This window comes from Dermacentor albipictus, chromosome 1, assembly GCF_038994185.2.
Source record: "Dermacentor albipictus isolate Rhodes 1998 colony chromosome 1, USDA_Dalb.pri_finalv2, whole genome shotgun sequence".
Lineage (NCBI taxonomy): Eukaryota > Metazoa > Arthropoda > Arachnida > Ixodida > Ixodidae > Dermacentor > Dermacentor albipictus.
Genome location: NC_091821.1, coordinates 435,191,666 through 435,214,200, shown reverse-complemented (window position 1 = coordinate 435,214,200; position 22,535 = coordinate 435,191,666). Strand labels below are relative to the sequence as shown.

Below are 22,535 nucleotides of genomic sequence, written 5' to 3'. Positions count from 1 at the left end.
TATCAGTTGATGTTCGCCTCGATGTCAGTGAGGGAAACTTGAAGATATTATGGATGTCGCGAAGTCACGTTACAGTAGGCAAGCCAGTGACGCTGATTGCAATGGGGTTAACTGTTTATTAAGATAGAATATGCAAGCGATAGAAAGGAAAGTATTTACACGGACATCACTACGAGTAACATGTTAGAATTTTGGTCTTCTTTCTCAGCCGAATCTCCACCGAATCCCCACCAACGGCCCCGCACGCACCTAAAAGCATTCCCAGCAACCCCCTCGCCCCATCGTTCGTCCAATCACACTGCGGTGCGCGCAGTGTGCACACAACGGGGCTCCAAGGTGACACTATCGGGAGTTCCAATACGTCCAGGTCGTTGCCACAAATCCCTTGCAGTGCAACGAGTCCCCTTTTGTCTCACAACCTCGCAAAAAAACACACTTCCCGAAGAAAGCACTTCCGCGTTCTGTTCGGGCATCTGGACAGCTTGCGAATGTCTCGGCACAGTGCGGTTAAGCGACGAGGGGCCGACTTCAAGGCCAGGGCATTGCTTCCGCGAACCGGGTGGCGGAAGCCCTACACACAGTCACCCCTCCTACGCGCTCTTCGTAGCCCGAGGGGCGGGAGCCGACACACAGTCACCCCTCCTACGCGCTCTTCGTAGCCCGAGGGTCCCCCACCCACGATGCTATAAATTGCCGCCGTCTTGGTGTCGAACCACCCGTCTCCTTTGACCACCCCGCGCGACCCTTGCATGCAGCTGTCCGCACAAACAACGCCGAACTTCACTGTATCGCATGACTGACTCCGGGGCAGTCAGCTGCGCGGTAAAGGATTCTTTAACTGCGCATAAGACTAGGAGTTCAACTCGTGGCCACGGCGATCGCATTTCGATGGGTGTGGAACGCAAAAGGAAGCTCTACTGTATTCATTATCTATAGGTTTGTTTTCACGTTAAAGAAGGGCCAAAACTATTTCCAGATCCATCAACAACCGCCTGTCTCGCATCTAATGGATTTGTTGTCACGACGTGCTAAACATCATCGATCATCAAGGGACTGCCCACGAAGAATCGTCGCAGGAAATGCTCACATCGGGCACGCTTTGATCCGCTCAATCTATTACGCGAGCCAACACACGACAGCTCTTCCTTGGGCCGAGGCGTTATTTGGCAGGCAAAATATACCCTGCCAGGTATTTCTTCCCTAGCGCAACGAATCGAACAACCTTTCTATTAGGGCGCGAGATTTTCTCGAGCGAAGGCGCCGCATTCGGACGTGAACCGTCTGATAGTAAAAGGCCATCGTGACGTGTCCGCCCAGCATCTGCTGCTATGGAGCTCGACGCGATTGAGATTGATGGACTCCGCGTCTCTGAAATAGCTCAGAATCAGATCTGCTATACCTTCACGCTGACCGATTCGCATGCACACTCCATGGTGTCTCCGCTGAACAAGCACCTGCGCGTTATTATAAACGCAACCAACGCACCGAAGACAGAGAGTTAAGCGTCAGTTAAAATCTCTGCTCATGCAATCAGCGACCGGAAGCGTTCGGTGGTAACAGCCAGCGCGGTGCTTATTTCACGAGCATTCCCCTCGCGCATGTATCTACAGGCGACTCGAGGAAAGCGTTTACGGTAGCGAGGGGCGAAATCACGGAGAAAATCGCGGAGCCCCTGCAATTAGAGTTTCGCGAGAGGAACCGTGCCAGCGGGGACGCACCAGCGGGGAGCAAATGGCGGGAAAACGCCGAAAGAGTGCACGGTGGTAGCACGTGGCCTTTTGGATTGCCTGTACAGTACAGCGGTCCTTGAGGCATCGTGGCGTGCACATGCCTGAAGGACCCCAACCGTGTAATGGACCCTGCACGTACACTATATATACCGTGTGTCCTAGCTAACGTTAGTGAGCTGATCAATGAAAAAAAAAAAGAGAAAAAGACACGATGCAAGATACTGTAATAAAACCTACGAAGTTCGATCATCAGCGTCCTGAGAACCGAACACCATAGGTCTTTAAATCTTATATTGCGCATGTTCTTCCAACATTTTTTTTTCCTTGAACAGCTTGGCTGAGATTAGCCGGGTCACCCTACATATAGTGCGTTCTTTGGCTTCCGGCCGAACGTCCTGCAAACTGTAGACTGCAAAACAGGTTACACCTTAAAAGCGACTCGGTCTATAAGTCACATCCTCACGAAGGTGTGCCTTATACACCAATACACCTTCATTAGGTTTTTAAGGGGGCTAGCTATCTTACAGCGTATAGCAGCGTATAGTATAATCCATTAAGCGAAATTGAAATTTAGCTAGTGGGGGCTCTTGTTCGAATCGCTTGACGGTACAAATATCTGCATTCGACTAGTTGCTCTCTAAAGCACTCCCGCGTCGCACTTTACAAACGGCTGCTCGAAACCAAGAGCTCGCGGCAGATTCGCTTCAGGGTGTTGCGTTACGGCTCAAGTTGCTTTCGAAAGCGCCCTTGTTGTCGTCGATCGTGGGACAACTCAGCGACGTTTGGTATGCGTTCCGGTGTTCCGATATGCGTTCCGACATTTCATTGCTCCGGCCACAGGCTGAACGTTCCGTTTGGGCAGGCTTTCTCTGGCTCTGGTGTTATAAGCGGCTTTTGCATCGCGGTAATACTAGTCGGAGCACGTTGGGAACCAGTCGAATGTACTACAAGTTTCGGATGGGTGCACGAAATGTACCATGTTTCAGGTGCACAATGCCCAGCAATTGATAAGCGATACTCGGCCCTCTTCTGCGCCGCCGGTGGCCAGTGGGGACACCGAGTCGATGCATTTTACCATGTGAAAGCGACATTATTTGTGATGCATGCTTCTCTTCCTTAAAGGGACCATAAAGGCAAATACTAAGTCGACGTGGACTGTTTAAATACCATTCCAGAAACCCCGCAATGCTCGTTTCGGGCCAGGAAAACACTTTATTTTTAGTCACGAGAAAATTGCACCTCAAGGGTCCGAATGCCTTTATCGCAATTCATATGTCCCGCCACCCAACCGGGCAGTACTGATGCTGCATACGCCATCACCGCCCTTCGCTGCCGTCGGTGAAGTACGGTTTTTACACAAAACGCAAACGCGCGGCCGTGGCGAAACCGAGCCAATACAGAGCGGTGTGTTCGCCGAAGCAGCTGCTTTTCGTCAAGTGGCGCGAACCGTTCGTGCATCCTGCGACATCACATGGAAGTTGAATTGTCTGGTACTTGCAGTATGTGCGAGTTTCGCGAGCCAGCAAAACCAGCACAGCGCTATGCGCGGTAACTACTGAAACGCGAAAGCGCGGACGGCGCAGGGTCGAGTGAAACCGAAACCTTTCGACCACCCTCGTCGTTGTAAAAGGTAAGGTCAATGAGTTCTTTTTTTTTTCTGAATATGAAATAGAACTGGACAAGTAGCGTTTCTTTCGGGTCATAATGCAATACAATTATGTTTTTATAACAAGTGGTTGAGTGCTAGTTACACAATTTAAATGAGGAGTGCCTTGGTGATTGGACAAACTTGCAATTCCCGGGGGGAGTCTCTAATCATGCCCTGCATTTAGCTCAATTTCGGAATTATTAAGCCTCTTTTCGCGATAATATTGACGCCTTAAAGATTCTCCAGCACTAATCTATCACTTAAGCTTGACTTAATACTTGCCTTTCGTGTCGCTTTAAATCATCACTCATCGCTCACCGGTTGCGTAAAAACGAAGGGGGGGGGGGGGAGGCTCCAATCCACGCTGTGAAGGTGGTTCACCAGCGAAGCTGTGGTATCACCTAATCCGATAGACCAATGTGACGTAGCCTTCAACTGCGTCCAGCCGAGCCTGAGCACGACGCCGTTGTGCATGTTAACGTTGCTGTTCCTTTCGTCGCTCACCGCATTCGCGCTGCTCTTCAGGCGTCCAAACTGTGCGTGGCTTGCTTTGGGCAGGAACCGCTGCGTCCTACCTAGCATGAGCGCGACGCCGTTGAGCACATTGACATTGCTGTTCACGTCGCTGCTTATCATGTTCACTCTGCTCTTCGCGAGTCCTGTCTATGCGTGGCCTTTCCAAAGCGCTATCAGAACACAAATGAAATCATTTGCTAGGCGGGTTCTTCTTTTACGTACGAAACTGTAGTTCCGTCACTCCCATCTTCGTGCGCTACATTTTCCGCCGCTTCCCGGCAACTGCAGCTTATGTAACCGTAATTGTTACCGGGAAACGCTTGCGGCGAACGTTATGCGCGAAGGTGAGCTTTCTGGTTCTTTCTTTTATGCGAAGCATATTACTAGAGCTCAACCCAGCTCCTCAGGCGCGGCGGTGTCGCCTTCAATACCACGTGACACCGTGACGTCACGACAGAGGAGAAACGGGGCTCCAACTCGCGCCGTCGCTCGCGGCGTCGCGGCGGTATATAAGCAGCTGCGCTTGCCTCTGCTAGACACTCACGTGGTGAGATGCCTCCTGGAGACAGAGCTGCTCGTTGGAATGAGAAGCGAAGGTTGCGGCGTGCTACAGAGACTGTTTCTAGGTGGCTTTGCTACGGCGCAGCGACTACGCGCCCCGCATCGGACGCGGTGAGCGTCGAGCAACGCAGCGTTCGGCGCGACAACGAAATGTGCGCCTGAGCCGACGCCGACGACACCGGCTTTTCTGCGACACGAGCTCCTTAACGCTGTCGCGTTAAAATAAAGGCTAGTATGCTTCGCATCCTGGGCTTAACCTTAGCTAAGCCACAGCCATTTTTTTTTCTTTCCCCCGCACGGCCAACGCAGCGGCGGATGGTCGGAGGCGAACGCCATCTGGTGGTGCTGCAAGGAACCCAGCGGCGTACGCGGCAGGCACCTCCCGCCGTGATTGGTTGAGTTTTTGCCCACGGACTCAACAAATCACGGAGGAAGGAAACTAAGGAGAGGCCCTACCCCCTCCGCGCGCTAGGAGAAAAATGTGGTGGAAATGACGTGATAGGTTCTCATTTTTTTGCTGCTTTTTTATTTTTTTTTGTATGGCCACGCCTTTTGGGCCACAATGGCGGCGTTGTTTGAGCGCTCACACGTGTTGCTCTGGTAGGTTTCGTGCCGTGGCAAAGGCGCTGTGTGGGCGGGTTTGCGTTAGTCACCGTGTCTTGTTGCGCTGTGTTACCTGCACCGTGCTCTGCCGGATGTTGCGCGAGCGCGAGCGCTCCGCGCGCGAAACCACGCGCAGCGCGGCGTGGTTTCGCGAAAGATGTAAACAAGAGAGGAGGGTGGCACAAAAGGCGGAGCATGGCTATGAGCAACGCCAACTTCCGGCTTCACTTTTGCTTCACAAAGAGTGACGTCAGGGCCTCTCCTTAGTTTCCTTCCTCCGTGCAACAAATGCAAGGGAGGGGGGGGGGGGGGGGCTAGAGATACACAGCTTCGCTGTGAAAGCGCCGGCCGTCGTGCGGTCCGAGTAGCACGTTTCAATTGCTCAGCACTTATGCGTGGTCAGGATACCCTGCAGAACGCGCTGCAGATACAGCGTTTAATTAACCTGGCACGCGAGCATTTAGCCCACGTTATGTATACGAAACCTATAAGCATGAACGGTTGTCGTTTGAATGCTTCACTTGGGTGAGAAAACGTTGCTCCCTGCATTCGACATGCACCGCTCAGCTGTTGAAGATTATAGCATCCTATGTTGGTTGCGTTAAGGTGCTCTAAATCCACTCTCTCTGCCACGTTAAGAAGAAGCTTTAGCTCATACCGAACTCCGATTTCGCTTATTCAAATACATGTAAAACGCAGAAATGCTTTCCTTTGTTAACCCTTGGCCGATTTTAATGAAATGTGTAGCATTTTAGGTAGCAAGGTAAATTATGGTGTTTGTTGGGAGACAAATTTTGATTTAGGGTCTGATTACATTAAAACGACTTCTTTAAATATTGTATGCTTTAAAAAATGAGAAGTTCGAAGTTTACAAACTTGTCCCTCTGTATCAAAAATTGAAATTGCCGTTATGTAAATTGCATCTGTTCGAGAATCTAAAGCGGACACATTGGATTTATAAATACGCAGTTTACGTGAATTTTTTTACAATGTTTAGAGCGATATTGTAAATGTCATACTCACATAGGAAATATTTATTGCAGACTAGTGTATACTACACAGACTTTGCCCGCTTTAGATGGGCTATTAGATGCAATCTATATAATTGTACTATCGCTTTTTTGACGAGTTAGAGTTGCAAATTTCATAGTTTCGTTTTCGGAAAATTTGCGATTTCTGGCAAATTTTGTAACAACATCGACCGCGTAAATCGAAAATCTACTTCCAATAGTCGCTATCAGCCTTTTCTTTTAGATACAATAAACTTCATCAAATTTGCTGCAGTGGTTGCCGAGAAAAACGCTTAATGGAGCAGCGAAACCCTTCCGCACTGGCGTACTACGTTACGCGACGGGCCAGTGCTCCTTGACTGACGCTTATGTGGGTGGTGGCCCATCCGGACTTGTGATGACCCTTCCGGACGTTGGACAAACCAGGCCTAACGAGGCAGGTTGGCGGAGAAGCATTAGCACAGGTGGTAAGGCATTGTCTTGGCCTCACACGCGTTCATATGCTGGGACACAAATGCTTGCAGTTCAAGCAGCGTCAGAATATAACGAATCATAAAGTTGCTATGAGAGCAACAGCGGTGATTTCTTAGAACGACATGGGTAAATGGAGATAGATTACGAGACCTTTACTTCACTGCGTTGCCACGGAACTGAATACTCATGCTTCGAAAGCTAAGCGCCGAAACGCATTGCGTTCTGCGTACGGGGAATCAGAGTTCCGATGCTTGGCAACGTTAATCCTGCGTCCAATTTTCTAAGCCACGCTGTTTCCTCATTGCAGCGCGCGTGGTGGCACGTAAGCAACGAATGTACTCACGCGGTACGCTAAGCGCACCACAACGATGGGGTTTTCTTTTTTCGTTCCGAAGAGCCTCGCCGTATAGCAGAATGGGCTTAGGATTGCATCGAGAAAGTTATCAAATTTCTCGCCTACAGCGGGGCAGCTCAGGAAGTACTACGAAAAAATCAGTCTTGTAATCCTTCCTTGCGATATCTAGTGCCTCTCCTCTCCCCTCTTTCCTCCTTCCCCTCACCTCCACCGCTAAGCAACCCTTGGCGTCATACACAATCTTATTAATAGTTCTCCTGCAAATATCCTCAAAAGAGAACACGAAAACCTGCAGAAAAGCAGTACCTCGCATTTTTTACCGGAATGAAATGACCCAGGAAGGCTTTGTCGAGGAAGGTCAACCACGAATGATCGCGCAGACTGCTCTATTAGTTGCAGTGCTTTTCACCGGCACCGTGCTGTGCTCGTTATATCTGCTATATCTGCATGGCGTGTGGTTACTGGAGCCGCACTTCCTGCAAAATGTTGCAGACTCTCCTTGCAGTTGACGTTTGTGCGCTGGTCATACCAACACAACGCGAATCACTTTAGAAAAAGAAAACATTCGGTTACGACTCCCGTAAGCGGTGATACAACGCGCTGTGGAGCCTCGTCGCGCACTTAAGTTGGTACATAAGCCGCTTCAAGTTCCTTCTTTCGTGGCACGCCATTTCCTGACACATGAAGTACCGGCGATCAAGGTCAGAGCTTGAAGTCAGATGGGTGGAGGGGGAGCGCGGCCCCTCCTCAATTCTTAAAGGAAGGGCTCGCCACGACACCCCTCCCCGCCGAACCCCCCCCCCCCCCCCCCCTCTCATCAACAGATCAACTTTAGCACCGCGGCACCGATTGGACCAGCGCTGGCGGTGCTTTGTGCGGGGCATTTCTAACTCTCCAATATTTCGATGAGGCGGTTGATGTGGCGTGAACATACACAGGAAGGCAGGTATTGTACTACTGTATGTATTTCCCCGAGGCACTAAACATGACGGTCACCACCTTTGTACGACTAAGTTTCTTATCACAGATACTAAAGCATAGAATATAGTGTTGTAGTGCCTGAGAAAGAGAGAGCTAGAGAGAGAGAGAGAGAAAGAGAGATAAGGGAAAGACAGGGAGGTTAACCAGGCTGAACAGGCTACCCTGCGATGGTGAAGGGCGAAAGGGGACCGAAAGATGAGAAGGAAGAGAAAAGTAGACACTTTGCACCAGTACACACACAATCAAGCGTTCATCGTTGAGTAAATCACAGGCGGTCATATGGACTGGTGCATTTCAAGAAACGCAGCAGTGCGTTTGTGGCCTTGCAGGTAGTAGACGCAAGAGGCCACGGACCCAAGATCTTCTCCTCTGTAGAGGCACAGTCACCGAAGTGCCCCAAAGCTGCCCGAAGGGCGCCCCTCTCATCTTCGTATGTGGGGCAGTCACGCAGGAGATGTTCGGTCGTTTCCTCGACACCACATGTGCTGCGATTGGCACTGTCCGCCATTCCAATTAGGAGTCAGGAGGCATTTGTGGAAGAATTAAACTCCTACTGGCAGGCGGCACTATAACGTTTCTTCCCGCAGAGGTTAAAACCGGGTGAAAGCTGTAATCTCATATGTGGGTCCACGGCATATAGGCGCCGGTTGGTGAACTACGGTGTATTCAATTTTCTTAGAGTTATGATATGGGCAAGACCGCTGAGGTACCACGTTCCATCCGTTCTCGACAATGGTATCGAGGCGCTTTCACATTCTCCATGTGCCTCACGGACAGCTTTGTGGGCACTTTCATTGCCAGTAATGTTGCAGTGACTGGGTAGCAACTGAAATACAATGTCCTGGTCTCGGTTCCACCGCTGAATGGTAGCGTAATCGTATCTCTGCTACCAATTGTTCCTGTGGGCTGCGGCACAGAGCTGGTAAGAGTGATTGCAGGGCTGTCTTTGAGTCACAGCCTGAGGTTGTCAATGAAACAAGGCAACTAATGTTCTGTGTTGCAGCTTATTTGGTTTGAGTGCACATAATTGTAACCTTTTACCTCCCGAGTTATCTTTTAAAAACGTTACCAAAGTGCCAATATCTTTTCGAAATGCTCGATTTAATCGGCACATTAAACAAATATCCAAAATGCAGTCAGAATAATATATATTTATTTGCAGAACATCTATAAAAATTTATTTCAAGAGAAAGTTGGATTCACTGCACTGCTTGAAGTTGTATTTTTCAGCGCCAATACAGTAAACAAAATGTGAACGTCCGAAGCAAGTTCTGTGGCCTGCGAGAGTTGTGACGAAACCTCCACATAGAATCACATTTATTCATCTAGGAAGGTCCTAGTGCGGCACACATCAAACTGAATATCAAACCCAATATCCGCCGCGGACCAGCCTCCGTGTGAGCGCGGGCAAATGAAGGGCCTCCCTCCACTGAAGGGGACCGCCTACAGACGGCGGTGGATATAGTGCAGGCATACCTCGCGACTGGAGACCTTGAATGTGCGCCAAATAAATCAGAACTATTACTAATCCGACCGCTAAGCAGCTATGAAACGCCAATTCCAGTGATTGAAGTGAGAATACAAGGCATACCAATTCCCACTGCACAAAGGGTCCGAATCCTTGGTTATCACCTACAATCCAACGCCAAAGCTCACTTCACGGTAGATCTCCTTGGTCGACAGTGCGAGCAAATCATCGGTATGATGAGGCGCGTTAGTAACCGCCGCTCAGGACTCAAGGAAGCCGATATGCTGCGGTTGGTCAAGGCATGCATTATCAGCCGGCTAACCTATCACCTCCCATACCACAACCTGACGCTCTCTCAGACCAACCGTATAAACACAATTATTAGAAGAGCCTCAAACAAGCACTCGGAATTCCTGTATATGCTTCCACGGAACGACTACTTGCTCTCGGGGTACACAATACCATCGAGGAACACATCGAAGCGCACAGAATGGCACAACTCGAGCGATTGAGACTGACCCCTACAGGCAGGCATTTGCTCGCACGGCTGGGCTACCCACAGCATTCACCCTCTACGCGAGAGCATGTCCCAGTCCCATCAAACATCCGAACCTTACTCACCATAGCGCCCATACCGCGCAATATGCATCCAGAGCATCATAATGGTCGCCGGGATGCACGTGTTAGATACCTTCGGAAACTCCTCAACGCCCAGCCGGAGGGCACCGTCTATTATACCGACGCTGCCCACTATGCTCTTGCGACCAGAAACAAAGAAAGACAAGTGTCGGTGGTGGCGGACGATCAAGGTAATATCGTCACCTCGTGTAGCGTCCAAACCAAAGCTACGCTCACAGGGGAAACGTTGGCCATAGCACTCGCTTTCAACCACATCGTCGGCCACATGGAAAGATCCCCAAACCACGACCACATCATCATTACAGACTCACAAGACGCATGTCGAGCCTACCTCAGGGGTCATATTCCTCAGGAAGCCAATCGCGCTCTCACCAGCACACGTAAGCTCCAGATCCCAGATCCAGATCCCTCAGTACCACGCATCAGGCTGATTTGGACACCTGCTCACGCCTCACTGTCGGGTAATGACCGCGCTCATGCGGCTGCCCGAGAGCTAACCTGCCGGGCACCTGGCAGTGAGGCGAGCAACCCATATCAAGCCTCCCAGAATTTGCCCAACACATACCGGGACACTCTAGACTTTTACAGACTAGGGCGCTTGCAATATCACCCTCCTCCCAAATCTTTCTCCCGGGATGAAGCCGTATCACTGCGACGGCTTCAAACCAACTCGTATCTGAACCTCCTCTTTCTCAACAAACTCTCCCCAACCTTATATCCCACCACCTGCCCAGGGTGCGGTGCACCACCGACGACGTTCCACGTCACGATTGAGTGCCAAAAACACCTAAGGATATCCCTCTTCTACAATCCCCCCAACCAACATATGCGCAGTGGGAGGCAATCCTCCGTCGCTCCGAGCCTCAGGTCTGGCTGGCCCTGATACGACGAGCACGAGCGGTGGCGACAGCCATTGGGGCCCTGGACTGAGGGCCCCAACCACATAAATCCTTTCACTTTATAATAAAGTTTCTTCTCTCTCTCTCTCCACTGAAGGGAGACCTTAAGCTTTGATCAAGGTCTTGTCCAAGGCCAGCGTGTCAACACCAGTTTACGCGAAGACTTTTCTGGCAGCTATATCGTCACAAAAGAAAAAAAAAGAAAATCAAATAAAGAGGCATATGCCGAAAACGAAATACTTCTTGATTCTACGGTTTTTCCTGGCCGGCCCCGTGTACACGTGAAATATTAGGGCAGAAACTGCAGAGTCAGCCTGAGCGAGAACGAGCGTTCCGCAAGATGTTCTTTAAGAAACGCGTACGCAGATTAGCTGGTCAGTGTTATAATCCTCTCTTCTTGTCTACAGCGAAGCCTTGTTAAGGGGAATCCCGCAATGGTTTACTGTGCGTTGGTGAAGGGCGTGGCAACGACGTGGTCGATATCGAATGTAAATGCAACGCTAGGCTCGCCGGAGCCGCGAGTTTGCGCTTTGAAACGTAACTACATATGATCATAAAATAAAGGTCAGCGTATACCTATATTTCACTCGAATAGACAAGACGTATATGTGTGCAGTTACTTTAAGCCAGGGGCCCGTAATTGCTGTTTCTCGCGTCGTGTTACACCGACTCTTCGTTGGAGGCCAGCTTGCGCAGTAGCCTGCGTACATCTGCGTCGGAACGAAGCAGAAGTTGCCTGCGGGGAAGCCGTCATTGAAAGCAGCCAGCAGGGAAACCACGAGCCATGTCAAACAGGCTCGTATATACAGCGCTTCCGACCACAACTCTGAGAGCTCGCTTCTGTGGAGTTTCCCTGTATGCGATGCATCAGTGGCTCAGATTGTCATTACACATGTCAAGTATTATTTTTTACAGTGAAGCGGTACACCTCTACCGTCCAAGGGAATTTTCGTGTCGTTGTTGTAAGAAAAAACAAAACACCTCCTCATACGTGGGCCGATCCCGGAGATCGTGCAGTACCGGGCTGACCCGCGGCGGTGGTGTATTTCGTCATTAAGGGGCACACAACAGAGTGGAAGGGCCCTGAGATTTTTTATTGTCTTCTTTAGCTCCGCGATTAGAGTCTCAATGCCGCTGAAGCAGTCATTGGCGCAGAACCAAGACTCCAGACTGTGCTGATGGTTCTTTTACGTGGTGACGACCGTGCGAGAAGACCAGAACAACACGAAGGCGCTGTCGAAGATGCGACGCATGCGCACTTGACTCTTTCACACCACCGTTGCTTATTGATCACGACGAAGATTTCCATGATATCGCACATACCCACAGCAGGGGACCGGACAAGAAGCGTGGCCCCGCGATTATGATGATTATGATTTCAATACTATGGCACATACCCTTGGCCAACGGGCAACCTGCCACGCGAAGCGGACAGTGCATTTAGAATGAATAAGAAGAAATGAAGGAAATTACAAACCAAGATAGACGTTGTCACTTTGCGTAACGTAGGTGCTCGAGAGAACATCCGCGGGCGCGCCAGTTTACGCCGCAAACAGACAGGAATGAAATGGGCAAATTTATAGAATTTAATCGTCGCTTCACGAAAGCTTCGCTTCACATAGATTCTAAAATGGGGCGTTGAATCTGCGTAATTGTTCTTCTGACCGTTTTCCTTATCTCGCTTTTTTCTTTCCCTCTTTCCTTTTTTTTTCACTTTGACTGCATGCGACTATACCCTGTGTTTGGTTGCAAACTCCTAAATATATTAAATGTTTCAATTCACTAATAATTGTCCTTAGTACATTTAGCAATTTACCGTGGTGCACAAGCCAATATTTCTCATTTATACTAAATAAATAAATAAATAAATAAATAAATATCTTTTTGGATTTGGCATCTTCTCTTCAGACCCATTTGATACCGAGCTATGATATACCGCTTATGGTAATGTGCATAATGTGGTAATGGGCGTAAAAATACGCCACAGTCCCGTGTTTCACATATTCACATATAAGCGGCGCTCACACGTCAATGTAATGGAAACTGGTTGTCTTTAGGACGCCTGACAGAATATCTTGACGAGTGTACGTATATTACCGGCTTCTCCTTCACACACACACACACACACACACACACACACACACACACACACACACACACACACACACACACACACACACACACACACACACACACACACACACACACACACACACACACACACACACACACACACACACACACACACACACACACACACACACACACACACACACACACACACACACACACACACACACACACTTTCTCTCTCTGCCTTCATCCCTATATACCCTCCTCGAGTGCAGGGTAGCAAACTGAACGTGCGTTTGGTTAACCTCCCTGCCTTTCCTCCCTTCGGATTCTTTCTCTCTCTCTCTTTCACACGCACACGCACACATGCGCGAGCGTAATAAAGCAACCAAAAAACCGAATAAACGCGCACAGGGTAAGGTAGGCAGGACACAACAAAATAAAAGCCGGAATGGCAAATAAAAAAAAGAAAAAGAAAGGTCTAGGCTACGAAGTAGAAACCACGAAGACCCACGAAGTAGAAAGCCAGCTGGAGTCAGGTCACACGAAAACACATTAGGTCAGGTCATAAAAATGCCGCATCAATCTTACGGTCCGGCTATACAGCGGCTCATATGCTTACTTACGAGACGCGAACAATAATGCTGCTTGAAATAATAATTACACAAGGACGGTTTGTGGGTTCAAGAAATATCTTTGGGACCGTTGACGCTGTCTTAATCTTTGTTGTCTTTTTTATTTTTGTTTTCGAGTAGCGATGGCGGTTCAATACTGTGCCTTTCGGCGACAATGGAAAAAAAAATATGGGGTTTTACTTGCCAAAACCAATTTCTGATTATGAGGCACGCGGTTATTGGACGGCTCCGGAAATTTTCACCACCTGCGGTTCTTTAACGTGCACCTAAATCTAAGTACACGGGCGTTTTCCCATTTCGCCCCCATCGAAATGCGGCCGCCGTGGCCGGGATTCGATCCCGCGACCTCGTGCTCAGCAGCCCAACACCATAGACATGAGCAACCACGGCGGGTTGCCATAATGGAAGAACGGCGGTATATGCGCTCTGTGTATAGTTACCATGGGATCAGGCACGTGGTTTTCCTTTAACACGAGTCCGTTTGGGTATACACGCGGATTTGCAGCCACATATGCCGCTTTTCTTATTTCGCATCTCTCTCTCTCTCTCTCTCTCTCTCTCTGTTGCTAACGCTATACAGAGTATACGACTGCGGCGTTGCTTCAGTGAATGCCACTGATCGCGCTGCTTGATAGCCGGTTGTGCGGAATGTCACCGCTTGTGCAAAAGGGGTCAGCCGTCCGTGACAAAGCCTGTAGCGCGTACAAAGCGCATTTCCGCCCTGAGCGGATGGGTCCTAAAGTTAGAACATCCTTGTTGTGCCTCGTTGAACGCAGGCATTCGACGTTTACTTTTACTCTTTTGTGCACACAGTTCCTATATAATATTCTCGTGCATGAACTAATTTACTTAAAGAGAGAAAGAAAGATGGAGAGAGGTAGAAAGAAAATACGCTCTTAAAGTATCGCCGTCCTCTCACCCTCCTTCCTCAAACCAGTAAATAAGAAAGGAGAGGGGGATGCCATGCTACAAAGCTGAGCTCACTTGGGGTACATTGTTTTGTGTCGCATGACTAGGGTGGAAGGAAGCCACGAGAGCCAGAGTGAAGACCACCAATAGAAATGTTTAGTTTTGTCCCGTATAAACACTTTTCCGGTATCTGCACGAAACGGGCCTACATACATTTCATTTCATTCTGAAGTTATGCCGCCCGGCAACCACTGCAAATAAGAGAGAGAGAGAGCGGAGGAGGAGGAGGAGGAAAACGAATTACCGTTTGCGGAATAGCGGCTTACAGCGGAGAAGTGTACGTGAGTAGCTGGTGCGACATTTCGTGACACATGGTTTTATCAGAGAGCAAAGCAAGCGAATGCTACTAGCAGAGACGTGCGTATTATGCTTAACTGATGGTTTTAAACGTTGGCATGGACATTGTCGTTGACGCGCAGTCATTTCATGATTTTCCTTTTGCACGAACACGCGCGCGGCAGACAATATTCAAGCACACTCAACTCTAGTTGACATCTACCTAATGCGAGGCATGCTGGATTTTGTGGAGAATGGTTGTTATGAATCCTATAAGTGTTCTGCAGCGAAAAGGTGTGTGTGTGTGTGTGTGTGTGTGTGTGTGTGTGAGGGGGGGAGAGAGAAGTATATAGGGGTGCAAAATGTATGAGAGTCTGTTATCGCTACATGCACCCTTCCTCTGGCACCGCGGCTGAGGTTCTCACTGTTGTATAAGACAGTTTACTGTACTTTGGTTTTCATCTACTGGTGACAACATGTACCCACTATGAGCGCTTGGTCAAAAAATCTGATTAAATTAAGGACATCTAGTTTGCACTACAAAACAACAGAAGAAAACAACGCAGTATAAAATAATGCTTTCCTCTTCGTCCTTTCTTTTTTTTTTTTTTGCTACGATTTTCAGTTACGTTTGGGACGTTCTTCTGTTTGCCTCGCGCAACGTTGACGCTCGAGTTGTAACGCGCACATACAACCCACGCCACGTGGTGATTGAAATATATGAATGAACCAATCCCCTGCGGTGTAAGTAGCCGGTCACGAAGAGAGAGTGACTTGTTTCCCTAGATTCGTTACTATATAAGCGAAAAAAAGAACGAGGGAGAGGGGTTGCGTATTCCAAACGTCTCCACCAATTGCAAAGACAAAGAGGCTTCGTTCGTTTCTTTTTGTGTTTCAGTTTTCATTAATGCGATGGCCACGAACTTCCGAACTGAGTTCTCTTGCAAACGGCTACAATGAAGGACTCTTCGAATTTAAACTAGGGCGGGAAAAAAAAAGAAGGAACGTAATTAAACGTCATCGTTCCCGCTAAATTCAGTCCCGCACTCACAAGAACAGCCACGGTTGTTGAAATATGCCAGTGCCGACAGAAAGAGGAAAACGAATTCCTAGGGCTGTGAAATATGATGACCGAGAAAGACAAAAATAAAGAAATAAACGAAGGTAATGTTTGCCACTGGCGGGGGAAGAAGCCGTGCGACCTTCACCGGGGGCACAGCCACGGATTATCCTACGCGTTCCTTTGGAGCACTGCTCGCTTCCTCGCAAGAGCGGTAATTCCTGCCCACATTCCGATCTCCTGTAACAACAAAAAAGTAGAAAGAAATCGAGCGATGCAAAAAATAACAAATGTTGCGACACAAATCGCGTATACGCAGTGCCCGTGACCTTCGCTCCTATATAGCGGGGATTCCACGCACCTCCGACAGACGGACGCCAGCCGCGGTATGCGGGTCCCGCACGCCAGCCGATCGTCCCCGGGCGGGTTCGCCGGAGGAAATGGAAGACTCGTTGAGTTGGGCGGGGAAGCCGCCGCGCATGCAGACACTGCAATAGCGGTACACGAGACGGTGAGCTGCAACCACCCGCAAGCAAGCGGCAGGTAAGAAACGAGTCAAGGAGGAGGAGGAGGAGGGTCTCCGCGCCCTTTCCCTTCTGCCTACCTGCTGCAGCGCTCTCGTCCACCACGCAGCGGAGCTGGGGCTAACGGTGGTGGTGTCGTTCACCTGACCCTCGAGCTGGCCAGGTTCGAGCACCTCTCTCCGCTCGCTCACTCCCTCGCTCTCTCAGGGTGACTAGGTACGCGTGCCCTCCCCCCTTTCTCTTTCTCGTTCTCTGTTTCGCCCTCACCCTTACCGCAGTGACGCCGCTCGTGGTGCTCGCTCGCGACCGGCAAGGAAGCGATGCTCAGCCGAGGGTCTTGCATGCGACGCGCGCCTCTCTGGAATGAAACGCGCAGCGCCAGATCGAGGCGCGAACGGAGACGCCCGGGGCTTCTTCGCGGAAGACGCGGTCTCGTTGACTCCCTCCCCACTTTCGCCCCCCCCCCCCCCCCCCGCTGAGTGGTGTGTTATTATGTAACTACACGGGGGCGCGCCCAGAGTGCACTGCGCACTGAAAGTATGCGGTGGAGGCGGGGTGCTCGAATATGCTTCAGATTCTTGGCACGGCAAGCGGCAGGCATCCACGTTGCTCGGGAATATATCTTGCACCACTCGGACAATGCAATTTGACTACGAAAAAAATGGCTGTGGCTTAGGTAAGGTTAAGCCCAGGATGCGAAGCATACTAGCATTTATTTTAGTTGTTGAACCACTGTTTAGCCTGGTGAACTGCTGTTGCTTGGCTATATTTGGTTCGGCTAGACGAAGAAACAACTCATGCGTTACTCTGCTTCGCCTTCAAGAGTGGAACGCGACAGCGTTCCCGTCGACCCGCCAAGGGGTGTAAGACAATGGGCTACAGGGCAGCGACTACGCGCCCCGCATTGGACGCGGTGAGCGTCGAGCAAAGCAGCGTTCGGCGCGGCAACGAAATGTGCGCCTGAGCAAGAGACGCACGCCTTAGAAACAGCTCGTTTCTAAGGCAACAGCGCATTCACTAGAGGCGCTTTTGTACCGCTTTGAAGCATCGTACTCGTGGCTCGATGCTTCAAAGCGTACTCGTGGCTCATTCTGCTTCCGGCCACGGTCGTGAAAGGACGCAGGATGGCTGGCTCTTCGCGAGCTGTGATAACGGCCGATTCTGGCCGCGGAACATCGTTTTTGGACGGCCTGAAAGATTACAGGATTGTACTGCCGCCGCTGCCAACCGGAGAAGGACTGAAAACAATGGTTGTTCTTCACTGCGACACCGCTGGAAGGCCTTACAGGATAGAAGATTTCCGCCAGCCGATGACAGAAGCCGGCGTCATTGAACAGGTGGGCGGTATCGGAGCGTACCAGATGTCGCACGTCTGGTTAGTCAACTTCCGTAGTGAAGAAGCCAAGAAAAAGTTGCTCGACATAGGGCATATTGTTGTTAAAGGGAAGACTTGCGTTGTCTTTGACCCTGAAAGGCAGGAAGTGCGGCTGAAGGTGCATTGGTGTGCCTTCAACGTCAGCAACGAAACTCTGAGGCGGGCGTTCGCCGAGTACGGCGAAGTGAAAGAAGTTTCGAGCGATAGATGGAAGACCGGCGGGTTTGTAAACGCCGACTCGACTACTCGTGTTGTGCGGCTGGTTCTTCGAGAAGGTGCAAGCCTCGAGCGCATACCCCATCAGCTGCGTATCGGGAACGGGACAGTATTAGTCGTCGTGCCCGGGCGTGCGCCGATATGTCTCCGCTGCCGCAACACAGGCCACATTAGGCGGGACTGCAAGGTGCCCAAGTGCAGCGAGTGCCACGCCTTCGGGCATGAAGAGGCTGAATGCACGAAGTCATACGCCCGCGCCGCGACTCGAGGAACATTCGGCGATAATAGTGAGCTGCACATGGACGAGGATGAAGCTGAGCAAGCTGCCTCCAACCCAGTGGTCGAGAGCCAATCGGCCGCAGCGCTGAGCGATGAAAAGGAAGGCGCCATGCCAGGGACTCGTGAGTCAGCGCCCAGCACCCCCAAGTCGGCAACCACGAGCATGGATACCAATTCATCGCAAGATATACCACGCCCTTCTGAAAAAAGCAACGAGGAACCCATGGAGTCTGACCCTGCGGCTGCGAAACGACGCCACGACGATGTCAGTGCAATGAGCCAGGAGCAACGACTGCGTCTCCTAGACCGCCGGTGGGGCGTAGGTGAAGGGAAAAAGCAGCGTGTCACCGGCGGGCAACGATCGTCGTCGCTTCCTCGCGACGACAACCCGAAGACCTAATAATGGAGGGACGGCACTGCACGGCGCGGCGTTGTGCGCATGAAGGTAAGCGCCGTACTGGCGGCCTGGTCTTGCTTAACGATGGCGGCATTTGAAAGACACCTCGTAGTAGCCACGCTTAATGTCAGGGGTCTTTCATCCAGGAGAAGGCAAAATCAGCTGCTGAGACTCGTGACTGAGCAGGAATTGGATATCGTAGCGATACAAGAAACCAAAATCGAGAGTCAAGACCAGACCGACAGAATGGCGCTCTCGTTCAGTAGTCGGTATGATGTTTGCGTGTCTCATGCCGTGGGTGCCTCGGCAGGTTGCATGCTGTTGATTCGCCAGTCTCTGGGAGCGATTGTGGAAAGAGTCGAGACTTGCGTTTTCGGTCGATGGATTGTCTGTGACATCACACTTGCTGGTGTGGAATTGCGTATTATCTGTATTTACGCACACACTAACATGGCAGAGAGGCGAAACCTTTTTGAGACAGTCGGCAACCATTGTGACACAGACCGTCTGCTCGTCTTAATTGGCGATTTCAACTGCGTAAGCAGGGCACGCGACAAAACCAGTGCGACGCCCTATCGAGATGCGAGTACAGCCTGTTTGGGTGACATAATTGACCGCTGTCATCTAGAGGATGTTGGCGATTGTCTCGGATGTGGTTCTGGCGTTCGGTTTACCCATTACCAAGGAACGAGTCACGCGCGTCTGGATCGGGCGTACGTATCTGTTGAACTGATACCGTACTGCAGCGAATACAGCGTACAACCAGTGCCGTTCAGTGACCATTGTCTTGTTGTATTCCATGTAGGTAAAAGACAAGGAAAGAAAAGCAAATTTGTGTGGGAAAACTGGAAACTTAATGAGAAGCTTCTAAACGACGATATCTTCGTGGATCGCGTTACGTCGGCGATACATGAACTGCCAATGGAGGACAACGAACTTCTGGGAGCGAAATGGGAAAGATTTAAGCAGGCAATGAAAATGATGGCAATTGAACGATCGTGCGCTATAAAGCAAAAGCAAAGGCTGCAGGAAAACACGCTGAGAGATGACCTAAAGTTTTTGATAATGCAAGAAGGAAAGCAGCCAGGCACTTGCACCGAAGAAATGCGCACCGTCAAGCAGAAACTAGAGGCAATAGATACGGAGCGATATCGAGGAGCGATCGTGAGGGCGAGGGCACAGCGGCTGATAGCGGGCGAAATGCCCACAAAACGTGCTCTCGGCTTGGAAAAAAGGCACGCCCGCAAGAATGACATACCAAAAATAGAGTGGAACGGTGTAATCTACGTAGACAAAAGAAATATAGAAAGGGCCTTTTATGAATACTACAGCGGGCTCTTTGGTTACACCAAAGTAAGAACCGAAGACTTCAAGACCCGTTTCCTCTCTTTAATGCCGCGGCTTAGTGATGATACGAAAGAGCGGCTAGAACTGCCCATTTCAACAGAAGAAGTGCGGAAAGCCATAGAAGACCTCAACCCGGGAAAGTCTCCAGGACCAGACGGGCTAGTAGCACCGCTTTATAAGGCATTCAAAGATGATTTAGCACCGGTTTTGGCTACACTGTTTAATGAGGCTTATGACAAGGACATGCTTCCCCCTTCATTTTTAACATCCCATACAATTTTAATACCAAAAAGCGAAGATGAAGCTAAACTGCGACAGGTTACCGCTTACCGACCCATATCCCTGACTAATGTAGACTACAAGATCTTCATGAAAATTCTGGCTAAAAGACTCCAAGCCGTGATGCAAGAATTAGTGGGACCACATCAGACCTGTGGTATCAAAGGTCGCACCATATATACCAACATACACACAGCCCGGTCCGTGCTCGAGTGTTGCGATGCTTTGCATCAAAGCATCGCAATGCTCCAGCTCGATTTAGAGAAAGCCTTCGACAGGGTGCCGCATGACCTCTTGTTCTCTGTTTTAGAGCACGTTAATGTTGGATCAGTCATCCGCCAAGGCGTAGCCATGGCGTACAGAGGATGCACAACGCGGTTGTTAGTAAATAAGGGGGTGGGAGCGCGCATCCAAGTGCAACGCTCTGTGCGTCAGGGTTGCCCCCTGTCACCACTGCTTTTTTGTTTGTATATTGAACCTTTTTGTTTGAGTGTTATTGAAAGCAACAGCGTTCATGGTTTTCGTTTGCATGCGGCGGAGGTCCGCATTCTCGCGTATGCTGATGACATTGCCGTATTCTGTGCTGACTACGAAAGCGTTCGTGTTGTGGTTCAAATTGTGAAAGACTTTTGTTCTGTGAGCGGGAGTGCTGTGAACTGGGCCAAGTGTTTGGGGTTCTGGCACGGCGACTGGCCCTTAACCCCAACGAATTTCGCAAATATGACTTGGACAGCAACCCCAGTAAAATATTTAGGAGTGCCGCTGGAGAATTATCGCGACAGTGAGCCATATTGGAAAGGCCAAGTTGCTGAAATGCGTGAGAAGGCCGACAGGCTCAAAGGCTTCAGCTGGTCTATTTTCGCGCGTGCCACAATTTGTAACCTTTTTTTTGTAACCAAGCTGTGGTATGTCTTGCAAGCAATTCATTGTTCACGCGTCAATGTGCAGAAGCTGCACCGTGTATTTGCGGTTTTTGTGTGGGGAAGCACTTGGGAGCGGACACGACGCACCAATCTGTTTCACCGCGTCCGCTCTGGAGGACTAGGTTTGGCCCATCTATATCTGCGCCAGTTGGTTAACCGATTTATGTTTTTTCGTGACACGACTGACCCCTTTTTGCGAACTGTGTGTCAGGTTAGGTTGGGCAGGGTTTTGCCAAATTTGGTTGTTAGTTCGGAGAGTATGCAAGGGAGCATTTTTGGCTTCCTTAAAGAGGTGTACATGGCATGTCGCGTCTTGCAAGTGCGATTTTCGTTTGAATATTTGTCAGTGGTGTCGCGAAAGAAACTTTATAAGGACCTGTGTGAGGTCTTTCTTCCGGTACCGTTGTACAGGTCGATGTACTGTGCAGGTCCATGGCTGTCAGTTCTAAAACGTGTGAAAAGAATGACTGTACCAGGCGGAGTTAAAAGTTTCTTCTTTAAGCTCCATACGAACACTCTTGAAGTCAAGACGTATTTGGAAGCGAAGGGTTTCTTTGTGCCTTGGGGAAATCATTGTTTTATATGCCGGAAGCCGGAAACTATCGAACATGTTTTCTTAGATTGTTGGGGAGCCCTTTTCTTTTGGGACATTCTCCAACGCACGATTAAAAAAGACTTACCGGTTGATGCTTTCGGAATTAGATTTCTGCCCGTTGAGAGTGAAGACGGGATTCCTTTTGACATGATTATGATATTGGGCCTGCACAGTATTTGGCGATCCAGGATGGCGGCCAGCCTCGCAGACATTGATGCCAGGCCCATAAGACAGTATTTTTGTGAATCTGTTAGCAGAGCTATTGAAGGCTACAAGATACAAGACCCAGTGCCTGAGTGGCTTCCAAGAATGGAAGCTTTGCTACACATGCGTGAATTTTAATCTCATCACGTAACCCCAAGTGAGGGTGACGTTTTTTTAACATACGTGTTGTGTTCTTCGCGCGGACTGATTTGTAAACTGACGTGTTGAAGTCGGCAATAAAGAAAAAAAAAAAAAAAAACTCGTGGCTCAGTGGTAGCGTCTCCGTCCCACACTCCGGAGACCCTGGTTCGATTCCCACCCAGCCCGTCTTGCAAGAGTTGAGCCAAAGCCACTTCTCCTCTGTCGTGACGTCACGGTGTCACGTGGCTTCAAGGCGACACCGCCGCGCCTGAGGAGCTGGGTTGAGCTCTCGTAATATGCTTCGCATAAAAAAAAAACAGGAGGGGAAGAGAGTATGGTGGAGAGCCAGTAAATGGCC

The 22,535-nt window shown here is 49.9% G+C and overlaps 2 protein-coding genes and 1 long non-coding RNA gene across 4 annotated transcripts in view; 2 read left to right on the top strand and 1 right to left on the bottom strand.

The window, feature by feature from the left end:
- LOC135908150 (uncharacterized) overlaps positions 1-22,535 on the top strand; it is a 171,365-nt gene that overhangs the window by 71,314 nt on the left and 77,516 nt on the right. The window contains exon 1 of one of the 2 annotated variants that reach the window (XM_065439911.1): positions 16,303-16,440. The exons of the other annotated variant lie outside the window; for it this stretch is intronic. The gene's annotated coding sequence lies outside the window, so the exon portion shown is untranslated. Of the gene's footprint in view, positions 1-16,302; positions 16,441-22,535 lie in introns of those variants that run through there. 2 annotated transcript variants of the gene reach the window in all.
- LOC135908167 (uncharacterized) lies at positions 15,985-16,375 on the bottom strand. The gene is made up of 2 exons (XR_010566231.2): positions 16,259-16,375; positions 15,985-16,137 (listed from the first exon to the last, which is right to left on the bottom strand). It is a non-coding gene; the product is annotated as an uncharacterized lncRNA (long non-coding RNA).
- Positions 17,509-22,275, top strand: LOC135908137 (uncharacterized). Its single transcript, XM_065439902.2, has one exon. The coding sequence runs from the start codon at positions 17,546-17,548 to the stop codon at positions 18,689-18,691; it is 1,146 nt and encodes a 381-aa protein (XP_065295974.1). The 5' UTR covers positions 17,509-17,545; the 3' UTR covers positions 18,692-22,275.